The 19,179-nt window shown below is 34.2% G+C and overlaps 2 protein-coding genes across 2 annotated transcripts; both read left to right on the forward strand.

The window, feature by feature from the left end:
• The first annotated feature begins 84 nt into the window (after positions 1-84).
• On the forward strand, positions 85-2,808 carry LOC146746031 (uncharacterized). The gene is made up of 6 exons (XM_085499664.1): positions 85-342; positions 603-866; positions 1,459-1,589; positions 1,725-1,817; positions 1,925-2,023; positions 2,221-2,808. Exons 2-6 carry the CDS (start codon positions 665-667, stop codon positions 2,233-2,235), a joined length of 540 nt encoding a protein of 179 aa, XP_085355790.1. The 5' UTR covers positions 85-342; positions 603-664; the 3' UTR covers positions 2,236-2,808.
• A 5,972-nt stretch (positions 2,809-8,780) lies between these two features.
• LOC102804841 (uncharacterized) lies at positions 8,781-18,977 on the forward strand. Its single transcript, XM_085498906.1, has 8 exons — positions 8,781-8,844; positions 9,946-10,287; positions 11,437-11,616; positions 11,892-12,209; positions 13,200-13,355; positions 13,927-14,253; positions 18,106-18,423; positions 18,661-18,977. Exons 1-8 carry the CDS (start codon positions 8,781-8,783, stop codon positions 18,975-18,977), a joined length of 2,022 nt encoding a protein of 673 aa, XP_085355032.1.
• Positions 18,978-19,179: the final 202 nt, after the last annotated feature.

Raw genomic sequence — 19,179 nt, forward strand, 5'->3', positions numbered from 1 at the left:
TACGATGTTTTTTTATTGGTATAGCTACGGCTTTTTTATTAACAGGTGTACCTGAAGCCCCTACTTTTGTGAATATAATTGATCGATCTTATGACCGCTTATCAATATCACTGTCACCTGGTCATGATGGAGGAGATGGTAGAGACATAGTACATTACATTGAATATCGTTCAGCGTCAGAAGCGTCATTCCTGTCTTGGCCATCTGACGGAACGGGTACAAGAAATACCACTGTATGGATTGTGCAGTTACAGCCAAACACGGCTTATGAAATAAAAGCAAGGACAGGCAACATATATGGAATCGGGCAGTTTTCTACTACATATGTGTTTTTCACTTATCGTAAGTACAATTTCCCAATGAATTCATTCATATTATGTTTACTTCAAATAAGATACTGCATTCGTAGGGGTAATACCGTCGGTGTTGAACGAATTAACCAATATATTTATATAATGTATTTATATATTATGCGTGTCTGCTATATACAAATATGTCGCATTTGTAATATGTAAGTAGTGTAAACTGTCCATTAATGAAATCTGAAAAAAATATATATTTGCCCATCATCACTACTTCTCATTATTTACAAACTGACACAGGTGAACCAATAGTTAATTTAAATGACCAGACTGGTATCATAAAATGGACACGTCACGAAGATATGAAATATCAATGTGTGAATATAGAAAAACTGGAACGAAATGCCAATTGGAGTATAGAAGAGAATTGTTTAGACAGGGATGTCGTGGAGTATACAGTGAAAGACAGCAACGCGGAATATAGAGTGACGTATTGTACACGTGATAATACATGCGAGGGACATCATTTTAATGCAACTAAAAACAATGACTATCAAAATACAGGTACGAAAAAAAAGATATTTCACGGCCATATTATATCATATTTATTATGAATAGAAACTGTTATTGAGAAATCATCTTTAGAAATACATGGATGTTAGTTATGTTATAATATTCAGTGCAAAATATATATTTATATTCTATTTGTATTAAAAAAAAAACATCAAGACGCGTACAATGTGCTGTGAAATAGGAAGTGTGTGGCAATGTAATAAGCGTTTAGGTACCGATTATGTTTCATTTTAATGATAGTTGTAAATACTTATATTTACAAAACGTACAAAAAAACGACCAGGCCGTAATGATGGATGTTGTTGTATTTTGTTACACACTCGTAATAGTGAACACGTGTATTAGTTTGAAAAAGCAATAATTTAGGTATTAATTAACTTCTGAGCACGTTAATATAACCATGCACACGATTCGCTTCATTTAAATATGCATATAATGACATTGGGTAGAATTTAGTCGAATCCATTTCAATGAGATCAGTATATTCATAATTTTGTACTGGTTAATTCTTAACTATTGCAATGTGCCTGGATTATCTGTGTCCAATGTTTCAATTATTATTCAATACATACATGTATTGTAGATTGTGTAGAAAGTTCTAACCCTGCTGCTATTGTTATTGGTGTATTGGTATCTCTACTTGCTGGTTGCGTGATTGGTTTCTTAATTGGCTTTATTCTGATTAAAAGGGTTACAGGGAAAACGCCAAAACAGGTAAAGCAAGTTCATTTATTAACGATACTCAGTATCGACATTCTTATTCCACGTATAAGCTCCAACATATGTATTACTCTTTGTATGTTTATAATTAAATAAGATATGTATCATCATATTTATATTCTTCTTCAGTCCCCAACAAATCATAGAGAGTACACCACGAATCCAGCATTCGGAAGTGAAACTGGAAATACACACGATATATCGATGTCAGTGCCATCTAAGGTACTAATGTAATGTTAATCTGGTAAATTTCCACGTATCGAATAGTATTTGAATATAGACATATTCAATGTATTCCATTTTATATATATTCCTTTTGAATTTCACAGCCACGTGTTGAAGTTGACCATACGTATACGACCCTTTCACCAGAGACAATGGAACCTGCTTCAGAATACGAGTTACCAAATCTAAGGAATATAAATACGGTATGTTTTATAACTCATATACATTCATAAAGTAAAATAATTATTATATTAAAATATCACAATCATGTGACATAATAGTGTATTTGAATTTCGCAGACTTCAATATGATTTTGTTTATTTTATATTCAAACTGTGTGTATATTCGACATAATATGTCTAATTTATATTTCATATTTACAATATTTTTTTTCTTATAGAATATTCATAACTAGCAACAGCGAGGAAGTTGTTTCAAGAAGGGAAAAATTATAATATAAATACTAGAAAATTACATAAAGAATCTCTTAACAAAAATATGGTTGTACAATATTATGCCTGTCGTGTCAATGATAAAGTGCTTACATTGTACAGTATATTAATCGTGACTAATATTGCAAGGTGTATATCACATTTCTAAATGTTCGTTTAATTATTAACTTCTAGCTGTGTTTTTATTATAAGTATATTCATACACATCTTATATATTGTATAATTGAGTTACAGACCTATATTTATGTGTTTACCCGCTGTTCAAAATCTGATTTATTTACTTAAATTAAAACCACAATTTAAAAAAAGTGTATTCTGTATCATCTGAAATGATGAATACAAAGGGCGCCATTCTAATCATTTGTTTACATGTTTTTCCCAAGCAAATGCTGTTTTGGCGTTTTTAAATTGTTGGGAGAACAACGGTTAATAACATATTCAGATTACTGAGTGACAAATTGAGATAACAGTTAAATGTAACGCCAGCAACAGTATGTCCGATACGCATTTTAAATAAAAGCGTAATTACATGACGAGTATTGACTTTTCTATCATTAAACTTGAGTAACACCTTGCTTCCCACCACAGAAACACCAATTAAATTGTCAAAATGCAGAGATAATTGGAATCATCACATTTAGATTCTATGCATCGTGACGGCATACAAATATATCTTTGGTAATACTCCTCTTATGTTTATATTAATACAAATCATTCGATTGTAGAGACACTGGACACGTTGTGGAATTTCAATTTACATATCAGGTATTGAAGACATAGACCCTGGTTTTCCGTCTTCACGTCATGCATTAATGACCTTTCTGAACTGTATCGCATATCAAATCACATAGTGTGTTTATTTTCAAAATAAGACACTTAGAACAAGTTTATATCCTTAAGATAAATACCTCAAATATTTCTGCAGTATTGTGGTAATCACTTGAGGACCATTGTGTCATGTTATTACTGACTCATAGCACTAATTAGAATAGATGTTAGCGTTTCCGTGAAATTTTCATTCGAAAAAAATTGTTACAAATATCAATTTATTGTTTTAAATTGCCGAATTCATGTGTTGAATGTATGTGATATATTTCTGGCCAGTAAAACACATTTCAGGCAGCTCAGACTCTTAAAATAGATTTAACAACACACACAGATTTGTCAGTCGTTCTACCTTCAATATTATCAGAAATTCGGCCATGTTAGAAGTGTCAAACCGATAGGTGCCCCAATCCGCAGGACACCGGTACTTGTCAATAAACACACATGTATAACAGCTGATGTAATTGAAGTACGTCCTAATACATCGCGTGTCAGAAAAAAACGCGGTATAAGGAAATTCATTGGCTAAAACAACAATCATAAGATTTGATAGGCTAATTTGGGTATGAGACGTCTATATGCATCTTACATGTGTAGCGCAAACACAATAGACTGGCATACTGTTTACCATATGTTTATATAGTTTGTTAATGCCAAGTCTGTTCAGAACTTAAATCGTGGAGTACGTTATCGGTGTTGATATGACGTCAGCACATACACTTGATAAAGCACCGGAGTGCCAACAAAATGGGCGGTTTGAGCCATAATCGTATTAGTTTGTGGTTGAAGTAGTATTGTTGTTATCGGCGAAGTCTTATATTTATCATGATTGTGAGTCGATGGATTTTGCTGACCAGATATCGTTATATGTGAGTTAAAATTGCATTCTCACTTTCTATGATATGTAAAAAACTTCTCACTGATTCCTGTTTGAATCATACAGGATTTTTACGGTTCTTATTCAACGAGTTTGAAAACGAGTTTAGAAGTCTCCCCTAAAATTAAATAAAGTGACCACGAATGAATATAGTAATGATAATTAGGCTTGATTTGGTGATCAGAAACCACGACCTTGAGTTCCGGCCTGCTCTAATGCTGCACTAATTCATAATTTATGCCCAACTTGATTTAAAATATTTCATGGTAATAACTACAATAATAAGTTTTATATACAGTATACAATGTGGAAAATTGTTAAAAACGTAGTAGGTAAACAGTAAAACAGTTGATGATTACAAACAAAAACTATAAAAATCTGTGATAACATGATGTTCGACATCACTCGTGAAGATATCTTCCACACCCAACAATTCAGGGGGGTCATGTGACACTCTTTTGTTTATTGCACACCAACATATCAAACAGCGAGGATGTAATTTCGGAGAAGAGTATTGTGTTATGTGTACTTTTTTGCATTGATGTAAATTAGTAAAAATTGACATCTAATCCTAGTGTTACGAGCAAATCTTACTTTGTAGTACTAATCCGTTGAGAATAATTTGTATTCGAATCCAGAAGATTATGTTGTTATCTGTATTGATTTTAAATCAACGCCAGGTAACTACATAGCGGAAGTGACGTTTCTAATTTACTGCTATGCATGGGTCTAACAAAACCTGCCTACACATTTCAAGTCATATAGTGTGAATCACGTAATGTCACGTGACGAGATCAAATGCAACTAATAATACAATGGTTGAAAATGCTGTTATATTGACATCATCTTAGTAAAATACTTAAACCATAACTTAAATTGCTCACGATTATTATCAATATAATTAATCGAGATCGTTGTAAATTCAATTGTATAACGTTCGCCCAATCTGTCACAAACATGCATTGAATTCACATTGTGCAGTTAACGAATTTCCGTCACTCGTGCATTTCCATCGTTTATCGTATTCGCAACATATATTGAGATGATCTCAGATATAAGGTCGATTATAGACGTTACGCGTCAATGTGAATACGAAACGATATACGTTTTGTCGATTTAAACGAATCATAACTGAATGAAATATCAGTGGGTAATTACCAAAAAACAATTTAGATTTACAATTAATTATTTCAAGCATTGGACAGCAACCATAGAATAAATTATTAGCCCCTGATATATGAATAAATATCTCATTTGTATTTTGCAATGAAAATGCAAATCGCAAATAAATACAATGTTTGTCTACTAAAATATATTGATGAGCTTCAAGGTCACTTATATAGATTATACACATTTATGTCTTCAGAAACGTGAACTCACAAAATCGGCTAACCAGAATCGCTTTCTCAGTCTTCATCTTTTGGCGTCACTCTGTAAATATTCATGTATTTGCGTCATATTTTGTATGTTTTGTTTTATTCCAGAGCATCATGACTCGGATTACATATACATAAATCTTACTTAATCACTTTTTGTTATAGTAATATATGTGAATGCATGATAGACAGTTCGCATGAAATGAAATTTGAGAGGAAGCGATGTTACATTGTGCATCCTTTTATATTCCAAACAAAGATTTTAAAAATCATTGGTTGTTGACTGAAATAATATTCATAACATAAGCGTTTTTTAAGTTGGATATAGCATCTTGTCAAATCAGTGTTGTATGTCATATTTTCAGGTTTTAATATAAATTACACAGGTTTATATAAAACAGTGTATGCATTTATTTATACAAGTTAAACATGAGATTACGGTATGTTAGATTTACAGACTATGATGGTATGGTTGTGAAAAGAAACTAAGTGAATGTAAAACAACCATATATACTATCATGTTAAGGAGGTTGCCATGAATTGGCGTCAAAGTGTACATAGAATTTGCAGCGTGGTGAATGTAGTGACGATTTTACTAACGCAGTGTTTGTCCTGTGGAAATCCCATCTGCATATCAAATGTGTTGACAATATGAACCTAGGTTGACAGTCTTTACTTCAAACACAATTGACCCCTGTGTTGACATGTATTGTGTACGCATTCCATGGTATTTAATGGTTGTTGGCTGGTGTAAAGTTCAACCTAGCGTTTTCATAAAAATGAAAGACACAAACATTCTTTGTTATGACATGTTCCCCAATAAAATAAATATTTACGCTCATTTATATATGTCGTAATTATGTGTTCTATATGTTACTTTATCGTATGATAGGCTAGTGCCTAAATACAGAAGGCATGTGTAACTCACATTCATAAATGAAATATAAATCTGTCCATATGTGTAACTAACATTATCATATACCTCGTATTGCCTGGCCTCGTAACGATATGGGAATCCCGATGCGCGAGCCGTGCAATAATTTTCCATATCACGCCCGGGCCCCGTTTACCATATTTGGTAAACTCGTCTATTACCTGGAACTTTCTGTTTACAAACAACGCGCGTCTTTGAGTCTGCGCTCCGATAATGGCTAACGCTATTATTCTGTGGATGGGAAATATACCAAAAGACCAGTTGGACTCATTATTACCTTTACGAAAGCCGGTATTCCAACACAAACAATCATACATATAACTGGTCACAAAGATGTGTCAAGTTTACAGCACTACGATACTCACATTCAGCTGGCATTGGTGTTGCTGGATACACCCAGCAACACCGATGCCAGCTGAATAATAACATAACTAAAGACGTGTTATATATATATATGATAAAACCTTTATGGACTGGATACGGCTTTTGCTGCCCTCGATCGTACGGCTTACGCGCCCTCGTATCCAGTCCATAATGAATACTAATATTTGCAGTTAGACACAATTTTAAATCATATCAAATATGCTAAAGTTGAAGTCTATATAAGTTCATCGGATCTTCAAATACGTGTACATTGTTCGACATACAACCATAACGGAGCGGATCGCGAATATCCTACCCTACAAGCAGGTTGTTGTGTGAATGTCAAAGTTTATGAACTCGGAAAGTCCAATTCAATAAGTCACCATGAATTTTGAGTTAACTTCGCAGACAAAACTCCATAGACGACATAATATTTTATATATATATATGAATTCCATGCTAACCTCCTGACTGCATATAAATATATCTAAATAACATTAATGTTATTTGGATCATCTTATGGGAGGGTGCTTGCGATTATATGGGTCGTTGCGTTATGTTACATGTGGTTGATATTCCATGTGATTGTTAGCGTCACATGTGGTTGCTAACTAAGCTCCGGGAAAGCTACTTGTATTTCGTCGGCAAATTGTATATTTCTACACACGTGTTTGCGTGCGGCTGTGGAGGCATCGAGAAACAATCAATCAGTACACAATTGCGTCGGGGATCAATCATGCTGTGCAGTTGTCAACACAGTGAGTCATTGCGTGTCTTAAGAACATCAAGTAACATTACATAACATTGCACAACCACACACATATAAAAGTTCAAGGCGGTTCTTGGTAACGTATTGTATTGCTGTGAGCTAATTTGTTAACGTGCTATTCTTTTGCTCTATACTGATTATATTACGTTTTAAGCCATCATATCTATTACTTTGTTTGATGTTCGGTTGAGTTTACGTTGATTTCACGTTGTCGTGACATTGGTAGTAATATACCCATAATTATAATGGAAATAGTGTGCATTGTTTATCACATGTCTGGCATGCCACGTCTTTATGATTGCCTTAATTGAATATAAAGCACCGTATTTCAATTTTACAACAAAAACTCATGTTAAACAATATTTTTTTTTCATTTTATAGTTTTACGGTTTGCTTACATCAAACAAGACGGCGGTTCGATGCCATATTCCGAGATTAGCCTCACACAATCGAATACAATCACATGCATCAACCGAGAGTGCTTTAATCTCGCTCGTGTTTTTAGCCAACTGTAGATTATGAGGTATACCCACTCCTAGGACACGAGTGCATTATAGTTGTGGCTTCCGAGATATCATTTACACTATATAGACCTAAACTACGGTGCTAATGTGAAACGTTTTATTACTTACTCGCTAGAGTGACACTATTGTTCTATCACTTTAGATTATACAGGTCATCACTGTCAAACAAAATTGCAAATCTCGCGGCGCGAATAGTGGAAACAACTTTGAGATCTATAAAAGCCATACATACAAGCAGCTAAAGACGCTTGTCGTGAATTGAGGTCGTATTTGTATAGCACTTCTATAACATAAGTATAACATCATTTAGACAAGGTCTTGCCAAGACAAATGACGAATGGTGGGCGGCATATTCAGAGTACAATGTTATATTAATTTATTATGATTACGTTAATTATCTTATTTTGTTAACGACCCTATTATTATAATGGGCTAGGCTATTATCAAACACGCCACAGGCACGCACTACGCTGAGCATTCTTTTTGTACTCGATTGGATTCTGAGAAAGACAAAATAAATAAATAAATAAATAAATAAATAAATAAATAAATAAATAAATAAATAAATAAATAAATAAATAAATAAATAAATAAATAAATAAATAAATAAATAAATAAATAAATTGGTAACTTTTTAATATTAGAGTATTGCGTTTTCAGAAAATAATATTTTACTAACAGCTGAACACTTGCTTCAAACAGTGGCAAAGAATTACATTAACAAAATTACAACGATTATACAAAACAGTATTTTTGAATAGTTATATAGGTTTGAACTGGGTGACCTTTGAATAGGACACGTGATTTAAGTTCAGACAAAGGAAAATCTATATCGGCATTATGTTGACTGGAAATCGAGCATTGGCATATGGTTATTGTGTGTTAATTATTGGTGCTACAATCTGTGAGTATAATATACACATAGCATAATGACATAATCATATATGAAATGAACTTTATCATTTGATTCGGATTATTGAGGGAACACAAGTTTTTCACGCAAAACCGTACAAGGAAGTAAAACAAATTACATTTCAGGTAGCTTACCTTCCACAATTATAATACTAAACATAGCTAAATCATACAATTAATTGTTTATTGTTTGCTTCTTTTGATCCAGTAAAATTATGAACGTGGTGTATTTGAGTAGTGAACCGAAGCCACTCGTCGAGCTGTTCGACATCTTTACGTGATAGCGTTTAACGGAGCCAGCTCGAGCCGAGTTCGGTTCCGATAACGTAACGAGGTTGCACCCTCTATCGCCTTCTTATTGTTACGTTCCATTCAAATAATGACATCTCATTACGAGCTTCAACCATCGATCGCAAAATAAGCGTTGGCGGGGGAAATGACTCAACTCGTTTACTACATTCTTACTTATATTCTCCAGGCGTACCTTTTGTCTGCCATGACAGAAAACCCAATAATTGGAATAGTCATCGAAAGACATAAATATTAAGGAATTGTTGTCACCTAGATTCAATTCAAAATAGAATCTCAAAAATTACAAATATATTGATTCTGAAACAATTGAGGAAACTGTTCCATTAGTCGAACGGAGGCGGCCCCAACAATATGAACACACATATTTGCGTACAACGATTAATCAGTTCGTCAATAGCGCATAAAATATCGAGTGTGATTTAAGAAAAAAAGTATCGGGTTGTGTCAATTGTGAGATACATGCTAGATTGGACAACATTTTGACAAGATACAACCCGCATGTTGTATGATCATGAGTAAAAACGTTCCGAATTTAGTTTAAGTTTTATTTATTTTTATTTAAATATAATGCCATTCTAATTCCACTGTAAAAATTATCTTACTCACTGTCATATTGCATTTGGTAATATTTATTGCTCGCATAATAAATTACCAATGGCGTAGTCCTCTAAAATGGGTTCGTCTGCTTATGAAGTTGAACTTCAACTTTAATAATAATCTGCTTGAACCAAATATATAAACCTGAAGACGTGGTTGAATGGTAATGTGCTCTTTATTCTAGGTTATAGTTTCGATGTTGTTGGACCGACAGATATTGATATTCTACTAGGAGAAGATGCTACTCTGAATTGTGTCATCACAGACTTTGCTGGTAGCGTGGGAAAGTGGTCTAAAGTTAATGACGCTGATGAGATATTTACTGCACTCAGCTCTGGAGGGTACATAGGCACTGGTCACGACTCTACAAAACACTCTGACTGGAGTGTGGCTACTACTGGTACAAACAACTATGATTTAAAGATACCCAATGTAGATATCAATGATGATGGATGTTATTTTTGTGGGATTGGAACTGCTGACGCCAGCAGTATGTCAAACACATGTGGTAATGTTAGAATGATAGGTAAATAATTCCTTGTTATAAATGATATGTACCTCTTTAATGTTATGTGCACAAAGAGAAACAGCGTTATTATAAATAATTAAATATAAATATTAAAAAATACATCTCAAAATGTAGTAAAGATAAACTCTTGTAATATAACGGCAAGTTCTTATTGTTCAATTTGTGGCACGTGCTACCCAGTCATGAGACAAATAACTGGGCAGTTCCTGGAGTCGAAAGAAAGAACACGACGGCATATGTACCAGCAATAGCTGATATTTGCCACATTTGTAGGAATCATTTAAACATTCCCATTATTATTCGTTCACGTTGAGGTCCTGGTCATTGGTTACCTATAGCCGTGTTTTTACGTGTGTTTTGTTGTGCACGCTCAATGCGTCAATTTAATTCTTCTAAAGCGTAGCACTGCACTATATTTCTTTTTGGAAATTTCGTGGTAGTATAATGAGTCCATTATTGCGGGATAATAATAACTGTACGAAGATTCTCGGTTAAATAATTGACTGGATTGCCTCCCGCCCATTATTGCGCACGTTCCTGTCCTGTTGTCACAACATAATGGGTAACTCATCGTCCTTTTTTGTAAAACAAACGACAACGTAAGCTATCTAATATCTGCAACTATACAGTATAATACATTATTTTGGAATGTATGTATGCTTACATATTTTATCGAAATGAGAAATGACAGTAAATGGCTGTCGCTGATACCAGTGACTATTTAATGTATATTAATTTAATTTATTTGATGTGAATCTACACGGGAATTCAAAAACATTGTCTAGTCATGGTATGTGAAGTCGAGTCACTTGATTAACTTTATAAAAAAAACTTATAGGACGCACCATATGAACGCTACAATCATTACAACCATTCTACTGTTAGTTTGTATTACCAATTCTTACAGTGTAATGAGAGCTTTAAATTAAGATGTTTACACTTGGTAATAACGAAATCTCTTCAAACCATTTGCATATAGCATATACTTTGTAATCGTGTCATGGAAAACAAGGTGGTATTTAAATCAACTACATTCACATCATACTACAGTCATATACAAATGAGAATGGAATTTGTGTGTTTTCTATCAGTAAAATGTAATCATTACAATATAAACAGTATTTTATGATTTTTGTATGCTTTCAGTGCCACTGTCAAGTCGGCCAGTGTTCACTAACTATAACCATAGGGATACAGTAATGGTGACTAGGAATGCCATGACCACGTTTATCTGCACTACTTCAGGAACTAAACCAGCATCGACTATAGACTGGTATATTGGTAGTACACAGATAACAAATGGTATAACAACAAGTGACACATCGAGTAATGGTTTATATGACACTACAAGTACATTACAGTACATACCAGTATGGAATAGTGACCAAGATAAAGATATTAAATGTGACGCCTATGTATTTACCACACATACACACTACAGTACATATGTGATATTGGATGTATTAGGTAAGTAATGGTTTATATGACACTACAAGTACATTACAGTACATACTAGTATGGAATAGCAATTAACTTGTAGCAGGTCTGGCAATATTTCTGCTCTGGTTCTACAAATCACTTCTTAAAATTGTTTTATTCAGTTCCGCCATCATCACCAGTGATAGATGGGTATAACAATAATGACGTCTTCACTGTAAATGCTGGAAGGTCTTCCACCCTGACTTGTACAGCTACGGCAAAGCCTGCATCTACTATAGATTGGTATATTGGTAATACACTACATTCAACTACAATGACGTCACCTACTCCTAATTCAGAGGACAGTGAATTATTTGATGTATCCAGTACATTTACATTTACACCACATTGGTATTACCATCAACAATACATCAAATGCAAAGCTGATAATGAAGCTATTGGAAATGCTGTAACAACGAAAGTTAAACTTGACGTGAATGGTGAGTAGATTATTGATATGCTCCATCCCAATAACAAAAGATAATATCATATAATATCCGGTATTTGTAAATCGTTCCACGACCATTTTGTAATTGGACACTGTTTGGGTTAACGAGTCACATATTTTGAAATAGGGCCAAAAAAACAAATTCCAGTCTCACTCGCTCGATGAATTTGGATCGAAGTCACTACATCGATAATGCACGTCAATTTCACACTAATATTAGCCGTAGACAAACACAACTGGCTCGGTACACGACGCATTGTCCGTCAACATCATACACAATGAATAGATTCGGTAACGTGTCACACACTGTGTCGTTGTCACCTAGTCGCTGAAGATTTTACATTACTATTTTGAATTTCAATCAATCCAAAGTCTCCCAACCACGTTATTATCAACTCTCTTACATCTTTTTTTGTTCGGTACAGTTATAAAATAAATAACATTCTCGTTTAGTGATACGTTATAGTTACAATTTCACCACTGTAAAAAAATATGTCGATTACGATGGTCTCAATTCTGCAGCACTATGACGTAAGAGATTTAAATTTTCGCTCGCATGCTACAATCATCCTTTAGCTTTAGTGGTCGCACCCGGAATGCCGAAGTAGTGTGTTTTTGTATTTATATATTAACTACCCTTAGGAAGGTTGCAAGTTACGAGGTTACACTGTCTGTCTGTCGTCACCATTAACACGTTTCGACTGAAATATGACAATTTTCATCCTATCATCAATTCTTGAATATGTTAATGGTTTGTAAAGTCATACGTACTGGAAAATCGTTCTTTGAATTCGCCTCACGACTTGTCTGTTGTGCTTCAATAGTCACGTACCCACATAAATATACCATTGGCACAAATCATGACAAAATAACAATAAAATTGTGTTAAATTGAAAAAAATAATTGTACTCTTGTTCCTTTTATCACATTCATGACAATTCGGTTATATCATACCTTTCAATTCGATTATTGTTCTCTACAGTTGCTGTCAATACAATTTTAATATCAGATGATGTTAATACTAGTGGATATACATCAGGTGATGATGTCATAGTTACAGATGGTCTATCACATACACTGACGTGTGAAACCATTGGATCCAAACCCGCAGCTTCTAATATAGATTGGGATACTAATGGTATAACAGTTGTACAGTCATACATGTCTGACAGTCCAAACAGTGGATTATTTGATACAACATCTACTATTGAATTTACACCATTGTGGTCATATCATAGTAAAACTATTACATGTAAAGGAAGTAATTCAGCAAATATACAACCAGTTATCACAAATATTAAACTAGATGTACAAGGCAAGTAAACAATAATATAATATTTTGTGCACAACTATATTGAACTTACATGGAGGAATTAAAATGATTACATAACACTAATAAAAAACAATAAAAAAAAAGAAAAAAGTTCCCACAAAATTCACTTTCAACTAAAAAACAGACAACAAAGATTACGCAATGCAATACTGCTTGAAATAATAATACAAAAAATATAATAGAAGGGACATATTGGTAAAAACGATGTTAATGTTCAACCTCATTCATATTACACAGCTCACACAATCTATTATCTACTGGTGTTTTTGTGTAGATAACGGATTCTCAGATAAAATTTCTACAATGGAATTTACGCCATTGTGGACATACCATAGTAAATATACTACATTAAATATGGATGTTATTTTGATTTCAGTATCTCCTAACAGTATTACCATTTCAGAAGAGTCATCAGGTGTTGTTGTAATTACTTCTGGTCACATAACAACATTAGCATGTGTTGCTATGGGAGCACGTCCTGCATCTGACATACAGTGGACTGTTGATGATGATAATCTAGATGACGATGAGATAATATCAGACAATACACAAGATAGTGATCTGAAAGACACAACAAGTACCATGACATTCACAACAACTTATCTAGACCATCAGAATACAACGTTGACATGTAAAGCTACAAATGGTGCAACTATTGCTAAAGGTCAACCTGTTATTCATGAACTTTCACTTGATGTATGGGGTAAGCAAATATATTATGACTGCATTTATTTCACTGATATTAAAGTTGTACTCTCAAGAGATTATATTAGATGTAAACATATTTTAATTTAGCAAAATCAAAGATATCTTTATCATTCGAGTTACGAATCACGATCGTGTATGTTTTATTTTCATATGTTGTACTTACAATAACACAATCGTACAGCCTCAGGCACGCCCATTGGAATTTGCGTGACTGGAAGTGTTGAATACTGTTTTACTATGCTTTGCTCTATCTTAGCAAGTATATGTTATGGTGATGTGTCACCCCTTCCATGATATAACTCAATGAAGAGATATCATGTGTCTTAGTTACTGCTTAGTGTTTTGCATATGTATCTGAAATGTACAATATTGTTGTTTGCATGTTGTAAGAATGTACTAGTTATACTGGGAATTGTGTTCATCACTTACTTAATATACTTTGGGAATATTCTTAGTCCTCTTGACAGATAATATGAAAATACTGTGCTCATTGTCTTCCAAAATACAACATACCTGCAAATAATTCAAAAAAATCCTCAACACTCGCTAGACCCCCGTTCTCTTATAACTGCTGAATGTCCTGAGATTTCACTGGAGTCAAAGAGTACTGGTGTCATCATTCGGATGGTCTCGAGTCGACACCAAAATTGTAATCGCATGTAAACTCCAATCACCCTAGTCTGAATCAATGTACAAAATACCATCGATATAAGTGTTCGCATTCCGACTGAGGTATGTGATCATATTCAAACCAGCGTTTTCCGGCCCGGTATCAGAGGAGCGCCGCCGATTTCACTAATTAGCTTTTAATTAGGTCACCCGGAAACGTCATTTTGTAAATGCCAAACGTCTGTGTTTGAAAAAAAATTATTAAAATTGATTCAAAGTTCAGGGAGCCGAAATTTCAGTCCTGTGTTAGTGCCAGTGCGTCCAAGTCATCGAAAGCGTCTTAATTACTATATATTCACGCAATTACGCCTCAATGGTTTGACGGGTATCTCCAGAAAAATGAATCATTGCGTAGTCATGATGTTATGAATTACGCGCTATATGATCCCATTGTTACTATAATTATACCTGAGAATATTTGTGGAATGCGGGCGTAATGGTATATTTTATACTTTTGAGACTGTGTACCGCCGATCTAGCGTTTTATCAAAGTTGCGTAGTTACGATTTTATGTATTACGGCGTTATATAATCCCATTGTAATCCACTATAATTATAGCTGTCAATATTTGTAGAATAATGGTATTTTGCTTTGGGAACCGCGTACCGCCGATCCAGCGTTTTATTAAAGTTGCGTAGTCACGGTGTTATTAATAATATTATTATTCCGGTTAATGTTTGATAGTCTGCTAAAGTGTGTAAGTAAAAAGTGAGATTAATATGAACGAAATATCGGTAAATATTTAGAATTATTGAACTTACTATCAGTGAAGCATTACTGATATCACAGTCCCTCTATTTCCGGTCTGAAAACGGCTTTTGTCTAAGGTGTGAATTACCACCAGTGCTCGGACAGATCGGGGTATGGCTTCCCGCGAAGCATAGTCTATTAATAAGCAGGTCCCTTCTATTCGTCATATGTTTTTGAAAGATTGATGTTTGTTTTTCAGTTATTGGACAGCTTAAACCTAGTTGTAGTTCGTGGATCGGTTTATTGTGTTTTTTTTTATTATATTATATACAGTATACGTATCATATTTAGGCATTCACTTTTTCCGTTCAAAATAAAGATGGCCTCTCGCCGATTCATCGCCATGCGAATTTTCGTGCCATTATTTTTGTTTTCAAGCATATATTTTGAATGTAGTTTGTGATGCTTGTGACACCATGTCTCTCAGAATAACATCCTGTAGTAGCAATGCCAGGAATTGAGTAGGGAGACCTTTTATTGCCCCGATGAGAATTTATTTACGGGCGCCATTTTGTTTTTGATTTACTGAACTTACTCGACGCGTTGTCAGAGGGTTTACCCTTTTATAGTAAGAAAACAGCATTCAACCATAATATTTGTTTTTCATGTGAATATATATGTACATTTACTTTTTGGTGATGTGGATAGTTCGTATTTTGATGAATCGCGGTAATATGTTTTGTTCTGTAAGCAGTTTGTGATTGCAGTACTTAAGTTAGTGTACGCCCAGCTTCCTGGCCAATTGTCGAAGGTGTGAACGGTTAATTTATCCAAAACCAGCCCTGGGACAATAGACTGTCAAGTCTTTCCAGACCGGGGATAGAGGGCCTGTGCTGATATTAATGGCTACATCGCATTCATTTTTGACACATAAACAAACTTATTTTTGCATACAGTTTCTAGTTGTCTGCAAATCTAGTTGTCTGTTCTTTCATATGTGTATGTATAACGAACTTGCACACCCGGTAATGACTTGAAATCGACAAATGTGGTCATAGAAATGTGGTAATTATTACGTGACTTAGAGAAAGTCGTTGACAGGTATTTGAATTTCTGACCTAGATTTAGCAGAGACGCATAGTTCCGTTTTGTCGTCAAAGTGTGAGTTTTTATTTCAGTTCGATCCACTAACGTTCGTTTTCATTTGGAAAATATAGTACTTGCCTCTACCGACTACGGTATTGCGATAACTAGTTAAATATATTTTGATGTTATAAATTTTAATTCACAAATGGGTGTTGATGCCGCTTAGTTACTCTGTTTCTTCAAAACACTGTCAGAACAAACGGTACATCGAATCGAGATTTAAATCCCAAAAGTAAGATTGACAGGCATAACGAAACACAATAGTATACTGCTCAGGAGCGCATGCTAAGTAAATTACTGTTTTGTTGTTTTATTTTTACGTTGCAGTTGTTCGTTCAGCTTTGTTTGTGTAAAACTGCCATTTATTGGTTAACCGGAGACGTTCTGAGATAAAACAACCGCACGACCCATTCCGGTTATTTGTATTGCGTATTTTACTCCACAGTATTTTTTTCGTATAAATAAATACATCTCTTACATCCACAAACTAGATGTTGCATGTTTAATAACAAGTGCCACATATCTGCTGTTTTGTGAGTTATTAGTAAATAAATAAATAGTACTAGTAATTATTGTTAATTGTGTATTTACTAATAACTCATGTGTTGCAAACGGCGTATTTTTCATCATTTATTTTTAACGTTACTTGAAGAATAATCCAGAGTGTACGAAAATGTTTCCTAGTCACTGAATCTGCATAATTTGAAACATCATTCATGAAATTCGATTTCACATTGTGTATTGAGAAAAATAAAATAAGAACGAAACTAGTTTTAATTCATCAATTATTATTGTAATTTAAATACTTTGAGTGAACGATTGACTTACATGAAGTAACATTGTAGTGATCGTCCGTGCAGGCCGTATCTGGTGCTTGTCACTACGCTACGCTAGTGTGTGTACTCAGATCGCCGCTGCGTACCGGCGGTTCATATTGACCCAGGCCTTTGAAACGTATATTAGTATATGAATATACGCATTCCGAATGGGTATTGTATACTCAGAGTTTCCCTCCAACATCTCTTAGTACTACAACAACATTATTCTTTGACTATGTGAAATGAAACCTGACTATACAAGAAACACAAGGACAATTTTCGTATAGGCATATTAGATATTTGGATTGCAGTTTTCTTAAGTTTACATCAGGAAGTCTATAGTGAAGGGGTTGGGTTACACAGGGTTTGCCTAAGATATAGTATTATTATTAATTCAATAAATAGTTGTATCTACTTGTATGGTAAGCTATGCACAGCAAATATAATACCATAAATACATGTGTTGAATATGACGAATTCATAAAACATGAAATGACATGATGAGATCTATATATACTTTACAGTATCTCCAGACAGTTTCTATATTGATGGTTACCCTGGCAGCAGTGATGTTACCATGACATCAGGAGAATCATTTGACATCACCTGCAGAACTACTAAAGCCCACCCTGCTGCCAGTATACAGTGGTATATAGATGATGATATAATTACCAGCAATGTCAACAGTAGAATATTATGGGATAGCGATGGTAGAAAAGACACAGTTATTGTATTATCAATGATACCAAATAGAAATGACTTTGGAAAGAAATTAAAATGTGAAAGTAATCATGATGTCCAGAATAATCCACAGACTATATTTGTCAATATAATTGTACAATGTAAGTGTAAAAACAATAATGTTCATGTTTTCTTTAGAAAATGAATTTTTCCCCAGAAAATCCTACTTCACAGAGCATACATGTAATAGTTGTTGCATAGATTCTAAATTAATGACTAGAATAAAACATGAAACCCAGCGGAGGTTCATATTTATTTCCATTTTCCTCGAGCTCCGCTTTTTGGTTTTTCGATGAATCTTGTGTTTTTATTTATTCATTTATGTGCCTTAATTACAGATTCTGCTGTAATTTTTAATGACAAAAATTCAGCGGATCAAGATCAGAATGCTACCATCATGTGTACATCTATGGGACATCCAATACCATATATAAAGTGGTATACATGGTCTGATGGTAGTACAGTAGAACTCATGAGTGATATGAGCAGAATTGTGATAAAACATGAACCACATGCAGTTAATAGAACAATACAAAGCACACTGTATGTACTAAACGTGAATCCTGAAGTAGACCATGGGGTATATACATGTCATGCTAGTAATATTATTGGTAGTGATTACTTCAATATTACACTGTCTGGGAAAAGTAAGTAGTGTTATTAAACACTCTACTACTGTCAATCTGAACATATTACCTGCCACATCGATCAGTCAAAAAGGACAGCGTGTCGACACCCATTCGAATAGTATATGACTGTTCCGCGGCAAGTAAAAACCAACCAAGCCTCAACCAATGTTTGGACACTGGACCGCCGCTACTCAATTCATTGACATCGATTTTACTTAGATTTCGGTC

This window comes from Saccoglossus kowalevskii, chromosome 5, assembly GCF_978046115.1.
Source record: "Saccoglossus kowalevskii chromosome 5, keSacKowa6.1, whole genome shotgun sequence".
In the NCBI taxonomy this organism is placed as follows: Eukaryota; Metazoa; Hemichordata; class Enteropneusta; family Harrimaniidae; genus Saccoglossus; species Saccoglossus kowalevskii.

Coding starts and splice junctions, on each gene's coding strand:
- LOC146746031 (XM_085499664.1), top strand. CDS start 665: ATGAAATATCAATGTGTGAATATAGAAAAACTGGAACGAAATGCCAAT. Junction 867..1,458: donor CAATGACTATCAAAATACAG/GTACGAAAAAAA, acceptor CATGTATTGTAG/ATTGTGTAGAAAGTTCTAAC. Junction 1,590..1,724: donor CAGGGAAAACGCCAAAACAG/GTAAAGCAAGTT, acceptor ATTCTTCTTCAG/TCCCCAACAAATCATAGAGA.
- LOC102804841 (XM_085498906.1), top strand. CDS start 8,781: ATGTTGACTGGAAATCGAGCATTGGCATATGGTTATTGTGTGTTAATT. Junction 10,288..11,436: donor TGGTAATGTTAGAATGATAG/GTAAATAATTCC, acceptor GTATGCTTTCAG/TGCCACTGTCAAGTCGGCCA. Junction 12,210..13,199: donor AGTTAAACTTGACGTGAATG/GTGAGTAGATTA, acceptor TGTTCTCTACAG/TTGCTGTCAATACAATTTTA.